The 19,264-nt window shown below is 40.4% G+C and overlaps 1 protein-coding gene across 1 annotated transcript in view; it reads right to left on the reverse strand.

Annotated features, from left to right (window-relative positions):
• DPYS (dihydropyrimidinase) overlaps window positions 1–19,264 on the reverse strand; it is a 105,065-nt gene that overhangs the window by 52,991 nt on the left and 32,810 nt on the right. Inside the window, exons 5-7 of the mRNA XM_003408268.2 lie at window positions 5,715–5,871; window positions 4,520–4,661; window positions 1,145–1,287 (exon numbers count right to left, since the gene is read on the reverse strand). Of these exons, the coding sequence (XP_003408316.1) occupies window positions 1,145–1,287; window positions 4,520–4,661; window positions 5,715–5,871 (442 nt within the window). The remainder of the gene's footprint in view (window positions 1–1,144; window positions 1,288–4,519; window positions 4,662–5,714; window positions 5,872–19,264) is intronic.

Genomic DNA, 19,264 nt, shown 5'->3' on the forward strand with positions numbered 1-19,264 from the left:
AGAGACCCTGAATTGTGTCTAGTTGGTATCTTAGGATGTTTATATGAATCGGATGGTCAGACCATGATTTACTGCATTGCACGGATTGTAAACTGGCAATGAAGTGATACGCTGAAGTGTCTGCTAAAGGCTGTCATGATCGCAGCCCATCTGCTGTGGGAACTGATTCCTAGGTTGCAACAATGAGCGCCCAGAGGAGAGTGTCAACCACAAAAAGACAGCTGTGTTCTGTGAGAGTATCTGGGGCTTGTTGTTAGGATCACACTGATGGTAGTCTAGTGCTTCTTGAGTGGTCTTCTTTTCCTTGCGGGGAGCCCAGAAGTACTACAATAGAAATGGGGTCTTTGTAACAATATCACCCCCAAGGTATACTACAGTGAAATGCCTAAGAGACTTAATAAATGTCTTACAATAAAGGCAGAAGGTCACATAGTATTCCTGTTTACACACACACATAAATGTTAAAGTAAATGGAATTTTATCCATCACAATTGCAGTTTATAGAAAACACACATCAGGATACAGGTCTTGCCTATGCTAACATCCTATGAGGAGAAATTAGCACAGCTTCAACCTCTACTGAATGCCTTCCTGAGTTGGTGGAATTTGCCAGACCTGCAATATTAACAGAATTATGGAAATTGGAAACAAAAAGCTGGAGTCTACCGGGAATGAGAGGCTCAAGATGAACTCAGCTGGAAAATTTGGCTAACTTAAAGTGACATCCTTGGTGCTGGAATTTTTCTCTCTGAAAGCTTTAAAAAAAAAGGCTGTCATTATTTCAGGTTTTCAATTCAGCCTTTTTCAAGCTAAGCCCTTTATCTTCTTCATTGCTCTGTACCTTTCTTCCACGTGAATCCGGGCATCGGCCAAGCACTGAAGTGATAAATTCATATTGGTTTTATACACCTATCAATTTCCAGGGAATGGTAAACAACACAACTTTTGCATCCTCTGTGCCAAGAAAAACAAAGAAATATTTGTACATCCAAACCTTTTTCTTGTGCACAGGCTCAAAATGCCTGAGCAGTGCTAAGTAAATCCTCTAAGAAGGAATGGCTGATTAAGACTAACGCATAAACCCTTTGCAAGGTAGTGCTTTTTCTCCACGTTGAAGCCAAGGAATACAAGACCTCAGACTTACCTTGTGGCTTTTGGATCCCAAATCACAATGTCAGCATCTGATCCTACAGCTATTCTTCCTTTTCTTGGATAGAGATTAAAGATTTTAGCTGCATTTGTGCTGGTAACTGCCACAAATCGGTTTTCATCCATTTTACCGCTGTGCTGTAAGACAATTTGTTTTAGTTATCTAGTGCTGCTATAACAGAAATACCACAAGTGTGTAACTGACAGGGTTCAACTGGTCCCCCTCCTCCCATCACAACCAGGTTCTGTGAGTTCCTGACAGGCATTCTGTATAACAGCTCAAGGCCGTCTTACTGCTTCTCTGCGCAAGGCCACTTCACTAACTGCCTCCCTTCCCCCATTTAGACATGAGCAATAAGCTACAAAGCTGTCCTTAGATAAATTCCATGCGTCATACCTCCCAAAACACACACGCCCCCTAGCTGCCATATTACACCCCTACTGCACCCCCATACATGTTAATTAGTTCCTGGAATTGCCCACCTATTCCCAGAAGCCTCATAAATTATGCATAAGTTCCCTATCCCGAACCCTATAACTACCGAAGCATCCCCAACCTCAGGGAGCTTGATCTGAGACTTAGTCTCCAAGCTCCTTGCTTGACCAGCTTGCAATAAAGTCTACTTTCTCTTTTTCAAAGGCCTGGTGTCTCTCAATTGACTCGAGGGGTTGCACCAGGCAGGACCCACCCTCACTGGTCTACAAATGGATGGCTTTAACAAACAGAAGTATATTCTCTCACAGTTTAAGAGGCTAGAAGTCCAAATTCAGGGCACTGGCTCTAGAGGAAAGCTTTCTCTCTGTTGGCTCTGGGGAAAGTCCTTATTCCCTGACTCTTTGGTGATCCTCATGTGGTACGGCATCTATCTTCTCACATCTCTGCTTCTAGCTTGCTTGTTTAATCTCTTTATATCTCAAAAGAGAAAGACTCAAGATACATCCTACGCTAATCCTGCTCATTAACTTAAGAAACAACCCATTTCCAAATGGAATTACAACCACAGGCATCCAAACCATAGAGTAGACTCTAACTCATAGCCACCCTACAGAGGTTAGAACTTACAACATGTATTTGGCGGGGGGGGGGGGGGGGGGCACAATTCAATCCATAACACAATTCAAGGAAGAAAATGCATTTGTTCTAATGATCAAACACTTAAAAAAAAATCTCCTATTAATAAAAGTATAAGACTCGCATCTCTTAGAACCAAACAGATCTACACCTACCCTTATACCACTGAGGCAAACGGATCTGTGGATGCTGAGAAGTCTTAAACGATCGTAACGATGACAATGACGTTGATGATGTGGTAACACACGGAAGCCTGATGATGACTTCAAAATCCTATCAGCTTGAAAAGGCACTCCCACTAATTTCTGCCATCCTTCCCAGAATCACGGGAGATTGCAATGGGTGACAGCTGAATGATGGCAACTGTGTTTTCAATTCTTATTTAAATTTTACCACTACCACCTACTACATGTATGACCTGGCTTATTAATTGCAGACCTAAGATTTATGAAATAATTACATAGACATTAAACAGAATATTAGAGTTAAAATTAGATTGACCTTTAAGTCAGGTGACAACACTTTTAGAAAGACGAAAAAACAACTCGAGAAGTTTGATTTTGTGCACCTGAAATTTACATGAATCAACAATCATGGACGGTCTATTGCAAGAGGTTCTAATATGGATAGACTTTGAGAGCATGTGACCCCTCTAAAATGATAAAAGGTTGAAAGTTTACACCTATGTAAATCTATCTGGTAAGAGCATCCTTAAGGTTTATTCAATTTTCAAAGGTCTCCTGTCTCAAAAATGATTACAAACCATGGCCTGAAAGGAATACTCCCATAAGTAAATTGTCTGAATGTTTCAGAAAGTAACACAGTTCCCTGTATGCTATTAAGAAATATTCAATCACTTTGAAGCAGTTTATATACCGGGGAACTGTAATAGATTATGATCTACAGTAATGAAGATACTCACTGTAACAACCCAAGTTCAAAGAGAAAGGCTGAACTGTTACCAAGAAATCTAAGCAAAGAGAAGAGAAGTGGTCTGGGACAGTTAGAGTTAGGATGGAGGAGGAGGAGGGGTGAAGAGGATGTTAGCAGAAGACAGGGCTAGAAAGATGTTTTGAAAATTCTTATATGTAAATGAATTATTCAAATATTATCCTGTAAGTAATGAAGAAAATTAAAAGGTTTTAGAGAAGAAAGTTGCATGAACAGAACATCGTACATAAAAGGCCACTCTGGTACTGGAGGATAGAGTAGATTGCAGCAATGAGGGACTGGAGGCAGGGACCAGTTATGAGACTACTGCAACAGTTAAACAAAATATGGGCCTCAACTAGAGTGGTTGCCATGAAGATGGAAATAAGGAGGCATTCTGGAAATGAAATTAACTAAATTTAGGGCAGGTGGTATGTGCAGAGGAAAAGTAATCAAAGAGGATTCCGAGGTCTGAGACACGATTATGTGCCATCCAAGAGCGAATTTGGGGAAATCAGTGAGAAAGGCCTGTCAACTGGCTGGACAGGAGAACATATGGACATTTAGCCATTGGATTTTTCTCCATCCTCAGGGAGAAAAGTTTAAATCATAGGAATTTAAAAAATTTCTCTTTCTAGATGTTAAATTATTATTTATGTGACCTCATACAGCAGTTTTTTAAAATATGATATCCAAGGTTCTTAAAAGGGACACCTATAAAGAGTCCATGAAAAGGGGTCTGAACATAATAAAAATTCTTCAAGTATTTCCTATGATTTCAACTATTTGCCCCAGTGACACATGAGACTTTGGGATTCAAGGACACGACAAATCAAGCAGAAGCACTATAAAATTTAAGCCTTGAAGAAGAACCCTTTTTGGGTCCAATCTAAATTCGTCCCCTAATGTCTCTGCAAAATGTTGCAAAGCATCATCTAAACTAAACGAAGAAGAAAATTATTTCTTTGCTGATATTATCCTGGGGGAGAAGGGAAGACAGTGTTCAATTCCCAGCCTCCACCCTAGTAAAAACTATCAAGAAGCTTCTCTATAAAGGATTGAGGGTCCCTTGGCGGTCCAAATGATTTACCTTCAACTACTAACCTAATGGTTGGTGGTTTAAATCCACGCAGTGGAGCTGCAGAAAAAAAGACCTGGCAATCTGCTTCCGTAAAGATTACAGTCAAGAAAACCTATGGAGGAGTTCTACTCTGTAACACATGGAGTCACTGTGAGTTGGAATCAACTAGATAGCAATGAGTTTTCTTTGTTTTGTTTTGTATAAAGGTTTATGTCACTCTGGTGACAAAATAGGTCAGATCCTGGCTGAAAAATTAGGCAAGATGGGCTGGATTCTATGAAACTTACCACGCCTTTTTCCCATATTACTGACATCCGGTCCTCAACACCATTCACCCCATTGGGGATCTTAGTAAAATCATCCTTCCCAAGAGCTTTCTGGCAGGTGTTGAAGGTACAGTGGTCAGTCCCGGTGGTGGTTAGGTCATCGCTGTAAAGAGGAGGACACACGAGTGTGATGGGGATGGGCGGGAACTTCAATACACTTCCCCAATCTCCTGACTGCCCTTCTCAGTTGAAAGTCAGAAAAAGACGATGTAGAGCAAGTAGCTTTTTGAAATACATATTTCACCCCATTCTCATTTTTATTGTGGGATTTGTTTTCTTTCTCTGCTTAAGAAGTACTGTTAGACATAATTAGAAGAACCTGGGTTCTAGGCCCAATTCCATCACTTACCAGTTCTGTATTCATGTTCAGTTTCTCATCTATTAATTGACGATTATACTTACTTGATGACCCTTATCAGGATCACTAGCAATAATATACATGAAAGTTTCGTGTGAGTGGAGTACTGTACAAAGGTAGCACCATGGTGATCCAGGTGAAGAGAGACCAGTTCACCAGGGCAACCCTCTGGCCAAATGGCAATGCTGTGACGACCAGAGATGTGTGATTGGCAGACAGTGTTGATGTCTCCAGGGATAGTAATCCTTGTGAATAGTCTTGGAGAGGCAGAAGTGTGAAGGAGGAAGGAGGCTGAAAGGAGGGGCAAGTTAACGCTTGTACAGTCTGTAGTGAAAAGCCCTTTGTAAACCTGAATCTGAGTACCTGTAAAAGAGTGTCAGGATACCCATGAATGGTAGAATTCTCAAGAAAAACTGTCACAGTCTCCCAGATAATAACACAGTTTCCTATACAATAGGCACATCTGGGTCCAGGTTACATTAGCATAGAAAAAAAAAATTAAGAGTATTTTGATAAAAATAGGCATAATGAAGAGCCCAGGTTCTGGGCAAGAACAATTAGAAAAAGAGAAAGAAAAAAAACAGAAGAGAGTACATGTGTCCAGTGGAGGTTTTGACAACATAGCATATTAAGCCAATCCATTTTGGTCTCCAGATGAATGACTCTCCAAGTAGAAGGGAATTCTGGGAGGCCAATGAAAGCTCCAGATGATAGGACAAGATCTCCTCACTCAGACCTGAGACTCATAAAGGACCTGACTTTGACAAAATACTTCACAATCATCTGGAAAATAATTACTTAGCCAATAGTTTCATGAGGAAATCAGGCGTTGAGGGGTCTGGCCGCAGGGGTGGACCCATGACATGGTGGGCTGCATGGTGCCATTCTTTATTCCAGTAGTGAGTGCCATCTGTGCCGAGACTTGCTGCTATGGGTTCTCCATAGACCACCTTCCCTGGAAATTCAAAGGAAGCACTCGGCACCTTAATTTGCACTTAAGAGAACCATCTGATAAAGAAGACCTAAACATTAGTTTTTTCTGTCGTACCAGAGGATGATATGAATCCCAAACCATAACGTAGTCTTGTGACCTAGTGTTTGTTGAATGAGCCCTGGTGGCACAACGGTTTAGTGTTCAACTGCTCACTGAAAGGCTGGTGGTTCAAACCCACCCAGCAGCTCTGTGGGGGACAGACCTGGTGATCTGCTTCTGTCTTTACACAAAAAATCTCTTTACAGCCAAAAAAAAAACCCTATGGGGTAGTTCTATTCTGTCACATTGGGGTTGGAATTGACTCAAAGGCACCCGACAACAACAACAGGGTTTACTGAGCATTTACTATGTTCCAGTCAATGTGAACTGCATGTTATAGAAGATTATACTACCCAACCCATTGATGCTAGGCTTAGCCACTTGACTTACTTTGTCCAATTAAATATGAATGGAAGTGACATTGCAGCTTCCAATCAGAAGCTGTAAAAGCCATCATGGGATTCTGCCATCACCATTTTCCCTGTGTTATGAGACCTGGTGCCCCAGAGAGGGGCTGCTTCTGCAGTTGTGTCCCCGAATGAAGAGGATATAGAGCAGAGTCAGAGTCAACCCAATTGGACATGAACATGAATGAAAAATGAATCTTTATAAAATAAAGAAATCTTTATGAAATAAAACAAAACGAATCTTTATAAAATGCATCTCACATTTTATATGCATTTGTTATTGCAGCATAACCTAGCAAAACTGGCTGATACACGTGTCCTTCGTGTATCCCTACAGTTACATTATATACACTCCACATAAGTAGAGTGGAGGAGACAGGATTTGAACCCAGGCATTTTGACACTAGTGGTCCTAACTCCATCCTATACTACCCTGATGAAAGATAACTATTAATAAAGGTCATATGGAGTTCAACCACTGCACCTCTCTGCTGCAAATAGACTGATGATCTTTCCATATCCTTTAAAAAAAAGCCCTCCTTGAAAAACTTACATTAAATAAAAGAACATTCAGATAACAGAATTGTAGCTAGAAGTGCATATTTAAAAAATCATGTAAATGAGGCCATTAAAAGCACACAATGTCAGAAAAGTTAATAGTGCATTTGAATTTAAAATCAGAATCCTATCTCTAATTAGCATTTGTCAGAATAATAGATTCACTGGCATCAACCTGATCAGATCCAGCAGTCATGAAGGAGGGTGCGCAGTAAACAGAGGCCAGCATACCAAATTAGTTCACTTTGGTTAATCAAACGCCAAATTTCAGTTAAAATCCCAATCTGTAACTGAAATTAACCGATTTCCTCAGAGAGTACTGAAAGTGTATGGCCACCAGCTGCCTGAGTCACATTAAAATGGAATGTAGCACCCTGTTATCTCACGGACAATTTTTCCCCCAAACTAGCCATTTTCCTGTAGCTAAACTAGGAATTTGAAAGCCCATGAACTAAGGTTCATTGAAGCCTAGGACACGTGACTTCTGAAGTAACCAAGCTATCCCCCAGGGACTCAAGGCTGCAATTGCTAAGATCCTTCATTGTCATGATGTGCGTGCGTGCGCGCGCGCGCACACACACACACACACACACGAGGTGAATTCCATTTCCCTCCTGTTTCTTATTGTCTTTTTCCCAGAAAAGAGGAAACCATTGGCACCTCTCTGGAGTACAGAATAAGCAGCAATCATTTTTAATGTGACCTAACGGCACTGTAGGAGGCCCTGGGGGGTGCAAATGGTTAAGCGCTTAAGTGCTAACCCAAAGACTGGAGGTTCAAACCCACCCAGAGGTGCCTTGAAAAAAAGGCCTGGTGACGTTTCCTTGAAAACCCTATGGAGCACAGTTCTACTCTGCAACACATGGGGTCGCCATGAGTCGGAATCGACTCTACGGCAACAGGTACTGGTAAGAGGTAATGTACTACCTACCGGGAAGGCAGCTGGATGAACACAATGTTTTATCTGCTGGTACAAAGACATCTTTCCCTTCCAAGAGAGCTCTTTACAGATGCTCAGACGACGAGAGACTCAGAGGCTTGATCTACAATCACTTCACGAGTTGCCAACTCAGGATTTTCCCTGGCACTTCATCGTAGACGAAAGATCCTTATCACATGTTCTATTCAATCACGTCGGCCATCAAGGTGATTCGGCAATACTGTTCCCTAAGTTCTACAATTTTAATAGCTCTCAGGAAAAATTAAAAGTGTCAGCATCTACCAGGAGTCGGCCAAGACAGTTCTGAAACCAGATGATAGGTAATTTCCTCAGAAAGGCTCAATGCCTTTAAAATGTGACAGGCCACTTTTTTGGTACATACAATGAGGTTTTCATTAACTGTGCTATTTTCAACTTTCTCCTTGATAAGCTTCTGTAAACATCAAGAAATTTAAAAATAAAGTAAAAAATTCCTAACTGCTCTTTCCCTCTGTTTCATGATGATTCCAGGACACTTTCAAAGGACAAAAAAAAAAAAAAAAAATGATAGAAGTCCAAAGTGAAAGGGAAACGGGGGCACTAAATAATTCATAAACTGGGTAATCAAACTGGACCACTCGGCATAATTGTGAGTTCTTCTACAGGGAGCTAAAAATGAAGCAATAATAAAAACAGACAACTCTATACTTTGCAAATGGATAATGCACTTAGCTGCTATAACTGAAAGGTTGGAAGCCCAAGTTCGCCCAGAGATACCTTAGAAGAAAGGCCTGGCGATCTACTTCTGAAAAATCAGCCGTTGAAAACCTATGGAGCAAGTTCTACTCTGGCACACATGGGGTGGCCACGAGTTAGAATCAACTCAGTGACAACTGGTACTGGTATAATCTGCAAAGCTCTCACATGGAATCTAATTGGACCTGCACGGCAACTCTTAGGCTGGCTTGACAGATGAAGAAACTGATGCTCAATGAGACTAACTCATCTGCCCAAAACACACAGTCGTATGTGGTAGTCAGAATTAGAACCCTAGTATTCCGATATCATATCATATATACTATGTTGCTAGGAAAATTGTCACTTTTCACTTCCTTGGTAAAGAGCATGCATTTTTAAGTGTTTAAAGCAACCACCAGCTCTGTGTGGGTGGCTGAGCAATTTTCCAATCTCACTTACTGGTTTCATTTACCACACTTTATGAGAAGTGCTTTATCTGTTCTTCATCTGGGACTCTCCTGATTACACTGGCGACCAGATGGTTTCAACAACTCTGGGGAGATGGATACATCATCATTAATCTCCCTCGCTGCCTCAGCAAGCTTCACATTATGTTGTATCCTCTCCACCCATATACTTTCTCTCCCTTCTCTATCCTCTGGCTCACAACCAATGAAGAAAAGACTCCGCGCTTAAGATGCAATCTCCCACTTAAAGGCGCTCTGCCCTCTGGGAGATTCTAACGATTTCCAAACAATGAAGAAGCATGTCAGACCGATCCCACCTCCCCCTTAACCAGACAAGCTGTTTATCAGATGAAGGTGATATAGTGGATGTTAACGCCTCATCTGAATTTGGGAGCAGCACTTAATCGAGTCACAAGATTTGTCAGAGAAGGCTGGAAGACGCAGAGAAGCTGGCGTACGCATCCGGGGTGGAAGCATCGGCTACAAAACAGAAAGCCAAACACGCTTAATAAAAATAACTTTTTTCCTACTTAAAAGTATATTCAGTGGAACCTTTCTGAACTATGTTTGGAATCAGAATATTACATTTATAAAGGAAGACAATATTTAGGAAGAAAAATACCTAGAGGCAGCATGGTAAAGTGGATCACAAAGATTAGGATTCAAGTCCTGATTTGCTAATTTAGAGTAGGTATGTTTTTTTTTTTTTTTATGCTTGAAAAGATGACTCTCACGCTCAGTCTGTTTTCTCATCTGTGAAATGGGATCTCAGTGTCACTCTACTGTGGCAATAGTCAAATACATTAATGTATATGTAAGTACCTAGCATCTTCCTAGAACCCTGGGTCATTGAACAAATGTTGGTTTCCTAATAATACACAATTCTAGTTTTAAAAATCTTTTAAAATAGCCAGTTTTCAACTTCTTTGCAATTGAGCACGTGGTAGGTAAATCACTTTGCTCTAAATTTAAAGGGCGATGGGTGTTCACGTGCAAGAAAGGAAAAAGAAAGACTGAGATTCAAACCCACCCTGGCAGCCCATGCGTTCACCCTTCTACAGCACTGGTTACTAACACCAGTTAATGGCACTTGTGTAAACGAGACATGATTTATTCTTCTCCAGCACCCACAAGCGATGGGCAGCAAGATCACATGGGAAGACAGTGGCCACTGTATGGTCCTTTCTCCCATCTTTTGAAACACAAGAGGGAGATATGGGGAAGAGGGTTTGAATAAAACAGAAAATAGGAAATCCAAATCCTCCATGAGAGAAGTTACATTTTACAATAATAAGCCTGGAAAGTAAGGCTTTCTACTAAAAGGAAAAACTAAAACCAAACCAAGCAAACAAAACACAGACCACAATGGAGCCCAGTTCACTGTGAGCTCCTAGAAAACTAAAATTATCTTAATAACCTTTGCAAATTCAATGCCCAGACCACAGTGCCTAGCATGTACTTGGTGTTCAACAACTTGATTTTTTTTGTGAAAAGTATAAAGTATAAGAAAAAGACTTTATTACTAAGTTCAAATGAGAGTCACATTTATACCCTAAAGACAGGAACATGGCTATAAAATTAAGAGTTGAACTTTATAAACACAAGTTAAATTGGAAGCTAAAAAAGCAAAAATGCATTGAAAATTTCAGTCATAATTATTGTTGGTATATACTGCACTGGTATTTTGGTAATTGGTATGTGTGTGTGTGTGTATGTATAAATATATACCAAAATATGTTAACACACACACACACATACATAGGGTGGCAGAGTGACTGAAAGCTCAGCTGTTAACCAAAAGGTCGGCAGCTCAAATCCACCAGCTGGTCCTGGGAAACCCTATGGAGCAGTTCTACTCTGTCCTATAGGGTCGCTATGAGTTGGAATTGACTCAACAGCAACAGGCTTGGTTTGGTGTATATATATATATATATATATATATATATATATATATATATATATCTGTGTGTATATATATATGTATTTATATGCCAATTGTTGTATTGGTATAATAGATATACAGAAAGTAGATGAAGAAAAAAATGAAGCATCAGGATTGGAGGAAGACTTATTAACAACCTGCAATATGCAAATGACACAACCTTGCATGCAGAAAGCAAAGAGAACTTGAAGCACTTACTGATGAAGATCACAGACTACAGACTTCAGTATGGATTATACCTTAACATGAAGAAAATAAAAATCCTCACAACTGGGCCAATACACAACATCATGATAAATGGAGAAAAGATTAAAGTTGTCAAAGATTTCATTTTACTTGGATCCACAATCAACGCCCATGGAAGCAGCAGTCAAGAAATCAAATGATGTATTGCATTGGGCACATCTGCTGCAAAAGACCTCTTGAAAGTGTTAAAAAGCAAAGACGTCACTTTGAGGACTAAAGTGTACCTGACCCAAGCCATGGTATTTTCAATCACCTCATATGCATGTGAAAACTGGACAATGAATAAGGAAGACCAAAGAAGAACTAATGTCTTTGAATTATGGTATTGGTGGTAAATACTGAATATACCATGGACTGCCAGAGGAACAAACAAATCTGTCTTGGAAGAAGTACAGCCAGAAGGCTCTTTAGAAGGGAGAATGGTGAGATTTCGTCTTATGTACTTTGGACATGTTATCAGGAGGGACCAGTTCCTGGAGAGGAAATCATGCTTGGTAAAGTAGAGGGCCAGTGAAAAAGAGGAAGACCTTCAATGAGATGGACTGACACAGTGGCTGCAACAATGGGCTCAGACATAGCAACGACTGTGAGGATGGTACAGGACGGCTTCGTTCTGTTGTACGTAGGGTCATTGTGAGTCAGAACCAACTCAGCGGCACTCAGCAGCATCAAGTAAATAGCTAAGAGAAATCATCACCTTTCTAAGGAAGGCACCAGAAAAACAGTGAATCCAAATTTTATTGGGGGGTGGGGAAAAAGTGAACAATACTTCTTAATTATCATTAATAATTTCATATGCCAATACTGCAGTGGAAAAGAAACACGTATAACCAAAGCTCCTCAAACCTGAAAAGTGTCACTGAAGCCAATTACATATATTGACATCTATGCTCTTTGGACGAAGACTAGACTGCAAGGAATAAAAAAGTTCTATGGCTGCAGATTGGAATATGTTTCTTTTCTCAAGCAATTTTAAAAAGAGCTAATTGGAAAAACAAAAAGCAGTACCAGACAATAATGACCCAAGTACGTAGCAAACTAAAACAAGGTATGATTTTGAGTGTTACTGGAGAGTAAGAAAAGAAAACCCACTTGACCCTGACGCTTGGAAATTGCTTCTCATAGAGTTAATTTGAACAACACTTTCACTCCAAGTTAGTGATACAGCTTTCTTTGAGGCTCTCTTCTCGGTAATTGCTTCTACACAGAATAACAGTTACACAGTCTTAATACTGTAGCTGTGAGGTAGTGGTGATTCAGTGGGAGAGTTGTTGCCTTCCATGCAGGAAACGCAGGTTTGATTCCTGGCCGAGGCACTTCACATACAACCACCACCTGTCTGTCAGTGGAGGCTGGCACGTTGCCATGATGCTCAACAGATTCAGGGGAGCTTCTAGACTACGACAAATCAGGAATAAAGGCCTGACAATACACTTCCAAAACCAGACAGTGAAAACCCTAGAGATCACAAAGCTCCAATCCCATTGTGTATGGTGACCTCCATCAGTCGGGGGTCAATTTGAGGAAACTGTTGGCGTAGCGCTTAGGTGCTACAGCTGCTAACCAAAAGGTCTGTAGTTCAAATCCACCAGGCACTCCTTGGAAACTCTATGGGGTTTTCTGCTCTGTCCTACAGGATCGCTATGAGTCAGAATCGACTTGATAGGAACAGGTAGGTTTTTTTTTTTTAACAACAAAAATATTGTAACTATTCTAAATTTTAGACTAACCTATAGACAAAGCGTGGAAGACCTAATTATAGTTACAGAGACAAATGCAATGCTGTAAACCCTGTCCGTGTAACCTGGAGTTCAAACTCAAGTCTATCTGATGCCAAAGCCCCAAGTTTTCCCATTACTCTGCACTTTGTTAAAGGAGAAATTGGTTAACAGAGTTGAGGGAACCTGGGTGTCAAGTTTATATTTAAACAGCTTTGTCTCTTGGCCTTACGTTTAAAAAAAAAGCTAGTGATCTTGCAAGGAGCCCTGGTGGCGCAGTGGTTAAGCATGAGGGGGCTAACCAAAAGGTCGGTAGCTTGAACCCACCAGACACTCTGTGGGAGAAAGATGTGGGAGTCTGCTTCTATAAAGATTTACAGCCTTGGAAACCCTGTGGGGCAGTTCTACTCTGTCCTATAGGGTCACTATGAGTCAGAATCAACTCTACAAGGGGTTTAGCATTCTTGTACTTAATTTACCAATTGCTTCCCAAGTCTCAGTTTCATCAATCACAAAACAGAGATAAAATTTAGCTTAAAGCAAGGGTATAGCAACTAAAAGGAATAATGTTTATTAGAATAAATTGATGAGATAATATATAGCAAAACCTGAAATAAGATACATTAGAATACTACTATGTGCTGGGCACATAGTAAGGCCTCAGTAAGTACTGTTGGTGGCTGTAATCACTATCCCTCACATTGCTCTCTTCTGGGTGTATGGTTAGCAATTCAACAGTAAAATCAAATTTAATACCATTGTATTGCAATTTTTTTTTTTTAAGAGGCAATCAATAATTGCATATCCTTTGTGCCTTCTGGAGTGGTACCTTTCATATGCATATGAGTTCTAGTTATCAGTGCAGATCCTTCTTCCATGGTTCTGCGATGAGGTCCAAGGTTCTGACTTTTTAATAGGCTCCCAGCTGATGTTGATGCTGCATTCTAGGGGCCACACTTTGAGTGGCAAGGCTCTAGAAGATAGACTGAGCTGCCCAAAGAATTTACCGATGAGAAATGTTCATAGTCTAAATCTGTAAGGCTAAATAGTTTCTTATTTAAACACCCAGCCCCAGAATAAGTCTGTATTCTATATTCGGGAGTTATGGTCGATAATATGTGAGTACAGAAGGGGCAAATGAATTCTCCCTGGAAGCTCAGTGTGGCCACCAGCCCTGGTCATTCTACTTCCCCAGTAATCTGTCTGTGGATTGGCTGATGCAATCACAATGGCAACAGTTTGGCACTGTCTATGTCCACTCCAAGTATCCCTGGTGGTGCAACAGTTATGCACTTGGCTGCTAACCTAAATTTGGCAGTTCAAACCCACTCAGTGGCTCTGCAGGAGAGAGACCTGGTGATCTGCTCCTGTAAAGACTGCAGGCTAGAAATCCCTGTGGGGCCGCTCTACTCTGTTACGTGGGATTGTTACGAGTCGAAATTGTCTTGACAGTACCACCTAACAACATGACATGTCCACTCTGCCTTGTCCCTTTGGGCTCCTGCTTGGTCACAAAGGCAGGGCTGGTTATCTCTCAGGCTCATTTCTTCTGGAGCTCTGCTGCCTCTTTTACAATTGCATATGAGTGTATTTTCACAGGTATTACTACAGTAAATCTGACTCAACTAGGATCCCTGGGCTATTTTAAATATTCCATATTTACAATCCCTTTGGAAAGGAATTTATCCATACCCAGGAAAAAAAAAAAGTATGTATTTACCCTTGGAATCAGCAATCCCATTTCTAGGACTCTACCCTGAAGACCTTTTTCTATGGTAGGCAGAATAAAGGTGTTCCCAGCTGTGATTATGTTACCTTACATGGCGAAAGGGCTTTATGGGTGTGTTTAAGTTAAGGACCTTAAGATGGGGAGATTGTTCTGGATTATTTGGGTGGGTCCAATGTAACTATATGGGTACTTAAAAATGGAAGAGAGAGGCAAAAGAGGTCAGAGTGACGCCATATAAGAAGGCTTGACCGTCTGTTGCTGCCTCTGAAAATGGAAGAATAGGGTCATAAGCCAAAGAATGTGGGCAGCCTCTAGAAGCTAGAAAAGGCAAGGAAAACAAATTCTCCCCTAAAACAAAAAAAAGAAAAAAGAAAAAAAAACCCACTGCCATCAAGTCGCTCATAGCGACTCTATAGGACAGAGTAGAACTGGCCCATAAAATTTCCAAGGAGTGGCTAGTGGATTCGAGCTGCCTGATCTTTTGGTTACCAGACCAGCTCTTAACCACTGAGCACCCAGGGCCTCTCCCCGAGAGCCTCCAAAAAGGAACTCAGTCCTGACTAAACCTTGATTTTAGTCCACTGAGACCCTGTCAGATTTCTAACCCATAGAAGTATAAGAAAATAAACGTGTGTTGTTTTAAGGCACTAAGTTTGTGGTAATTTGTTACAGAAGCAGGAGCCACAAATATGAAATAGCATATGTAAAAGGCGACCACTGCAGTTTTACTTAAAGTAGCTAAAGACTGGAAGGAAACCCTGGTGCTGTAGTGGTTAAGTGCTACAGCTGCTAACCAAGAGGCTGGCAGTTCACATCCACCAGGCGCTCCTTGGAAATTCTATGCGGCAGTTCTACTCTGTCCTATAGGGTCGCTATGAGTTGGAATCGACTCGACGGCAGTGAGTTTGGTTTTGGTTTAAGGCTGGAAACAACCCAAATGTCCATCAATAAGGAACTTTGCCCCTGTAAAAAAAGAAAGAGGAAAACCTCTATAATCTAGTATGGGCTGACCTGTAGGGTATATTTTCAAGTGGAAAAAAAAAAAAAGAAAAAGCCATCGTTACATATAATATGCGACCTTTGTATTTTTATTTTGTAAAGAAAAACTGTGTGAGGATAGGCCAAAAATAAATGAATAAAAATGGTTACGTATGAGGTGTGGGATGCAGGAGGTAGAGAAGGAGGTACGACTTCTCTGAGAAGACATTTTTTATATACTATTTTGACATTTGAACCATTTCATGTCTTAAATATATAAAAAATAAAATTAAATTTAAAAGTAATTTAAAACAAAATAAAAATGTCCATAGTTAAGTTTAATAGTTTTCTGCCTATGCCCTATATTCTACAATCTTTCCCAGGTTCTCACTCTGCTCTAGTGCAAAATACTCAATGATGAAGAAACTGCTTCCTGACAGGACTGTCAAAATCTTAGCTTGCTGGTAGGTTAAGATTGACCATTTCTGCTGATTTTACTGTTTTTTAAATCATATTCTGACATTATGGACCTGACTGACAGGCTACAGGAACACAGTGCAGGAGTCCCACAGCAAATAATTAAAGAACCACCAATTCCATAAAGTTGGCAGCAGCACCATCTGGTGGGAAAAATCTAATACTATAATTTTTAAATTACCTTTCTCTTTTATACTGAAAATCTCTTACATGTGGAGGGAAAACCCTCATAAATGTTTGGTAGAAAGACCTTATTAAACTCTGTGTGGAAGTAAAACTACTCTTAACACAAGACATTGATGGACTAAATATCTAAAAGTGTATCCAGCTTGCATAAAATCCTTACTGAACCTTATACAAGAAGCAATTTTGACATTTATTTTAGTGTCAATTATAGACACGTCAAATTTATTTTCATGGTTTTTATAACTCATATTATAAACAATACAGCCAGTTTCAGTTTAAAAAAAAACAAAACAAAACAGGATGTTGAGATGACCGATAGACTGTTTTGATGATCAGGGTTCCTAAAGGTGAGGTGATAGAAAGTACTAGCACAATGTGACAGGGTCTAACTAACGTCACTGAATAAAATTCACTCCTTGTTTACCAGTAATGGCAAAAGAATAAAACTATTTCTGTGCCCACTTTTTATCAAAAATAGATTTTTCTCTTTCTTTTAAGATAATGCCTATTTACGTACTAAATTGAACTACAGAACTCAGGCAATTAGTTACTCAGGCAATTTGGGGTAAAATTAACTTTGGTTTAAAGTTTTAAGATAATCATCATAAAAATACTACTTGAAGAGTTGCTTCAATTGTTCCTACACCCAAGTTGCTGTCAGACAAATCAATTCAAAAGAAATTTGTTGACCCCTGTCTTAGTCATCTAGTGCTGCTGTAACAAATACCACAAGTGGATGGCTTTAACATAGAGAAGTTTATTCTCTCACAGCCCAGTAGAGCAGAAGTCTGAATTCAGGGCGCTGGCTCCAGGGGTAAGCTTTCTCTCTCTGTTGGTTCTGCAGGAGGGCCCTTGTCATCAGTGTTTCCTTGGTCTGGAAGTGTATCAGTGCAGGAACCTCAGATCCAGAGGACACGCTCTGCTCCTGGCACCGCTTTCTTGGTGGTCTGGGGTCCCCAAGTGTCTCTGCTTACTTCTCTCTTATTTATCTCAAAAGAGACTGGCTTAAGACGCTGTCTATCTTGAAGATCGCATCAATATAACTGCCACTAATCCATCTCCTTACACCACAGTGATTGGATTTACAACACACAGGGAAATCACATCAGATGACAAAATGGTAGACAGTCATACAATACTGGGACTCATGACATAACCAAGTTGACACGTATTTTTGGGGGACACAATTCAATTCATGACAACCCCCTACTGCGTGCATGATCCAGGTACTAGAAGGGATTATGAAGATGCCTAAGAGATAGGGAAGCTTCTTTAAGGTTAAATGGAAAGCTTTGTATTTATCTATCCAATTAAAAAAGCAGATGACTAAGTGTTAAAAGGAGCCCTGGTAGTGCTACAGTTAAGTGCTTGGCTGCTAACTGAAAGGCTGACTGCTCAAATCTATTCAGCCACTCAGTGGGAGAAAAACCTGGTGATCTGCTCCCATAAAGATTGTTGTTTTTAGGTCCCATCGAGTCGGTTCGGACTCATAGCGACCCTGTACACAACAAAACACTGCCTGGTCCTGCTCCATCCTCACAATTGTTGCTATGCTTGGACCCATTGTTGCAGCCACTGTGTCAATCCATCTTTTTGAGGGTCTTCTTCTTTTTTGCTGACCCTCTACTTTATCTAGCATGATGTACTTGTCCAGGGACTGATCCTTACTGATAACATGCCCAAATTATGTGAGTTGTAGTCTCGCCATCCTTGCTTCTAAGGAGCATTCTGGTTGTACTTCTCCCAAGACAGATTTGTTTGTTCTTTTCGCAGTCCATGGTATATTCAATATTCTTCTCCAATACCACAATTCAAAGACTTCAATTCTTCTTCAGTATTCCTTATTCACTGTTCAGCTTTTGTACACGTATGAGGCAATTTAAAACACCACGGCTTGGGTTAGGCACATCTTAGTCCTCAGGGTAACATCTTTGCTTTTCAACACTTTAAAGAGGTCTTTTGCAGCAGATGTGCCCAGTGCAATGTGTCTTTTGATTTCTTGACTACTGCTTCCATGGGTGTTGACTGTGGATCCAAGTAAAATAAAATCCTTGACAGCCTCAATCTTCTCTCCGTTTATCACGATGTTTTGTATTGGTCCAGTTGTGAGGATTTTTGTTTTATTTATGTTGAGGTGTAATCCATACTGAAGGTTGTGGTCTTTGATCATCAGTAAGTGCTTCAAGTCCTCTTCACTTTCAGCAAGCAAGGTTGTGCATCTGCATAACGCAGGTTGTTAATGAGTCTTCCTGCAATCCTGATGCCCCGTTCTTTTTCATATAGTCCAGTTTATCATATTATTTGCTCAGCATACAGATTGAATAGGTATGGTGGAAGGATACAACCCTGATGTACAGGTTTTCTGACTTTAAACCATGCACTATCCCCTTGTTCTGTTAGAACAACTGCCTCTTGATCCATGTACAGATTCCTCATGAGCACAATTAAGTGTTCTGGAATTCCCATTCTCCACAATCGTATTCATAATTTGGTATGATCCACACAGTCAAATGCCTTAGAATAGCCAATAAAACACAGGTAAACATTTCAGCCAGGATCCATCTGACATCAGCAATGATATCCCTGGTTCCACATCGTCTTCTAAATCCAGCTTGAATTTCTGGCAGTTCCCCGCTGCAACCACTTTTGAAAGATCTTCAGCAAATTTTGCTTGCATGTGATATTAATGATATTATTCAAAAATTTCCCCATTTGGTTGGATCACCTTTCTTAGGAATATGGATCTCTTCCAGTCGGTTGGCCAGGTAGCTGTCTTCCAAATTTCTTGGGACAGATGAGTGAGCACTTCCAGCACTGCATCCATTTGTTGAAACATCTCAGTTGGTATTCTGTCAATTCCTGGAACCTTGTTCTTTGCCAGTGCCCTCAGTGCAGCCTGGACTTCCTTCTTCAGAACCATCGATTCCTGATTATATGTTATTTCTTGAAA

Source organism: Loxodonta africana, chromosome 14, assembly GCF_030014295.1.
Source record: "Loxodonta africana isolate mLoxAfr1 chromosome 14, mLoxAfr1.hap2, whole genome shotgun sequence".
Lineage (NCBI taxonomy): Eukaryota > Metazoa > Chordata > Mammalia > Proboscidea > Elephantidae > Loxodonta > Loxodonta africana.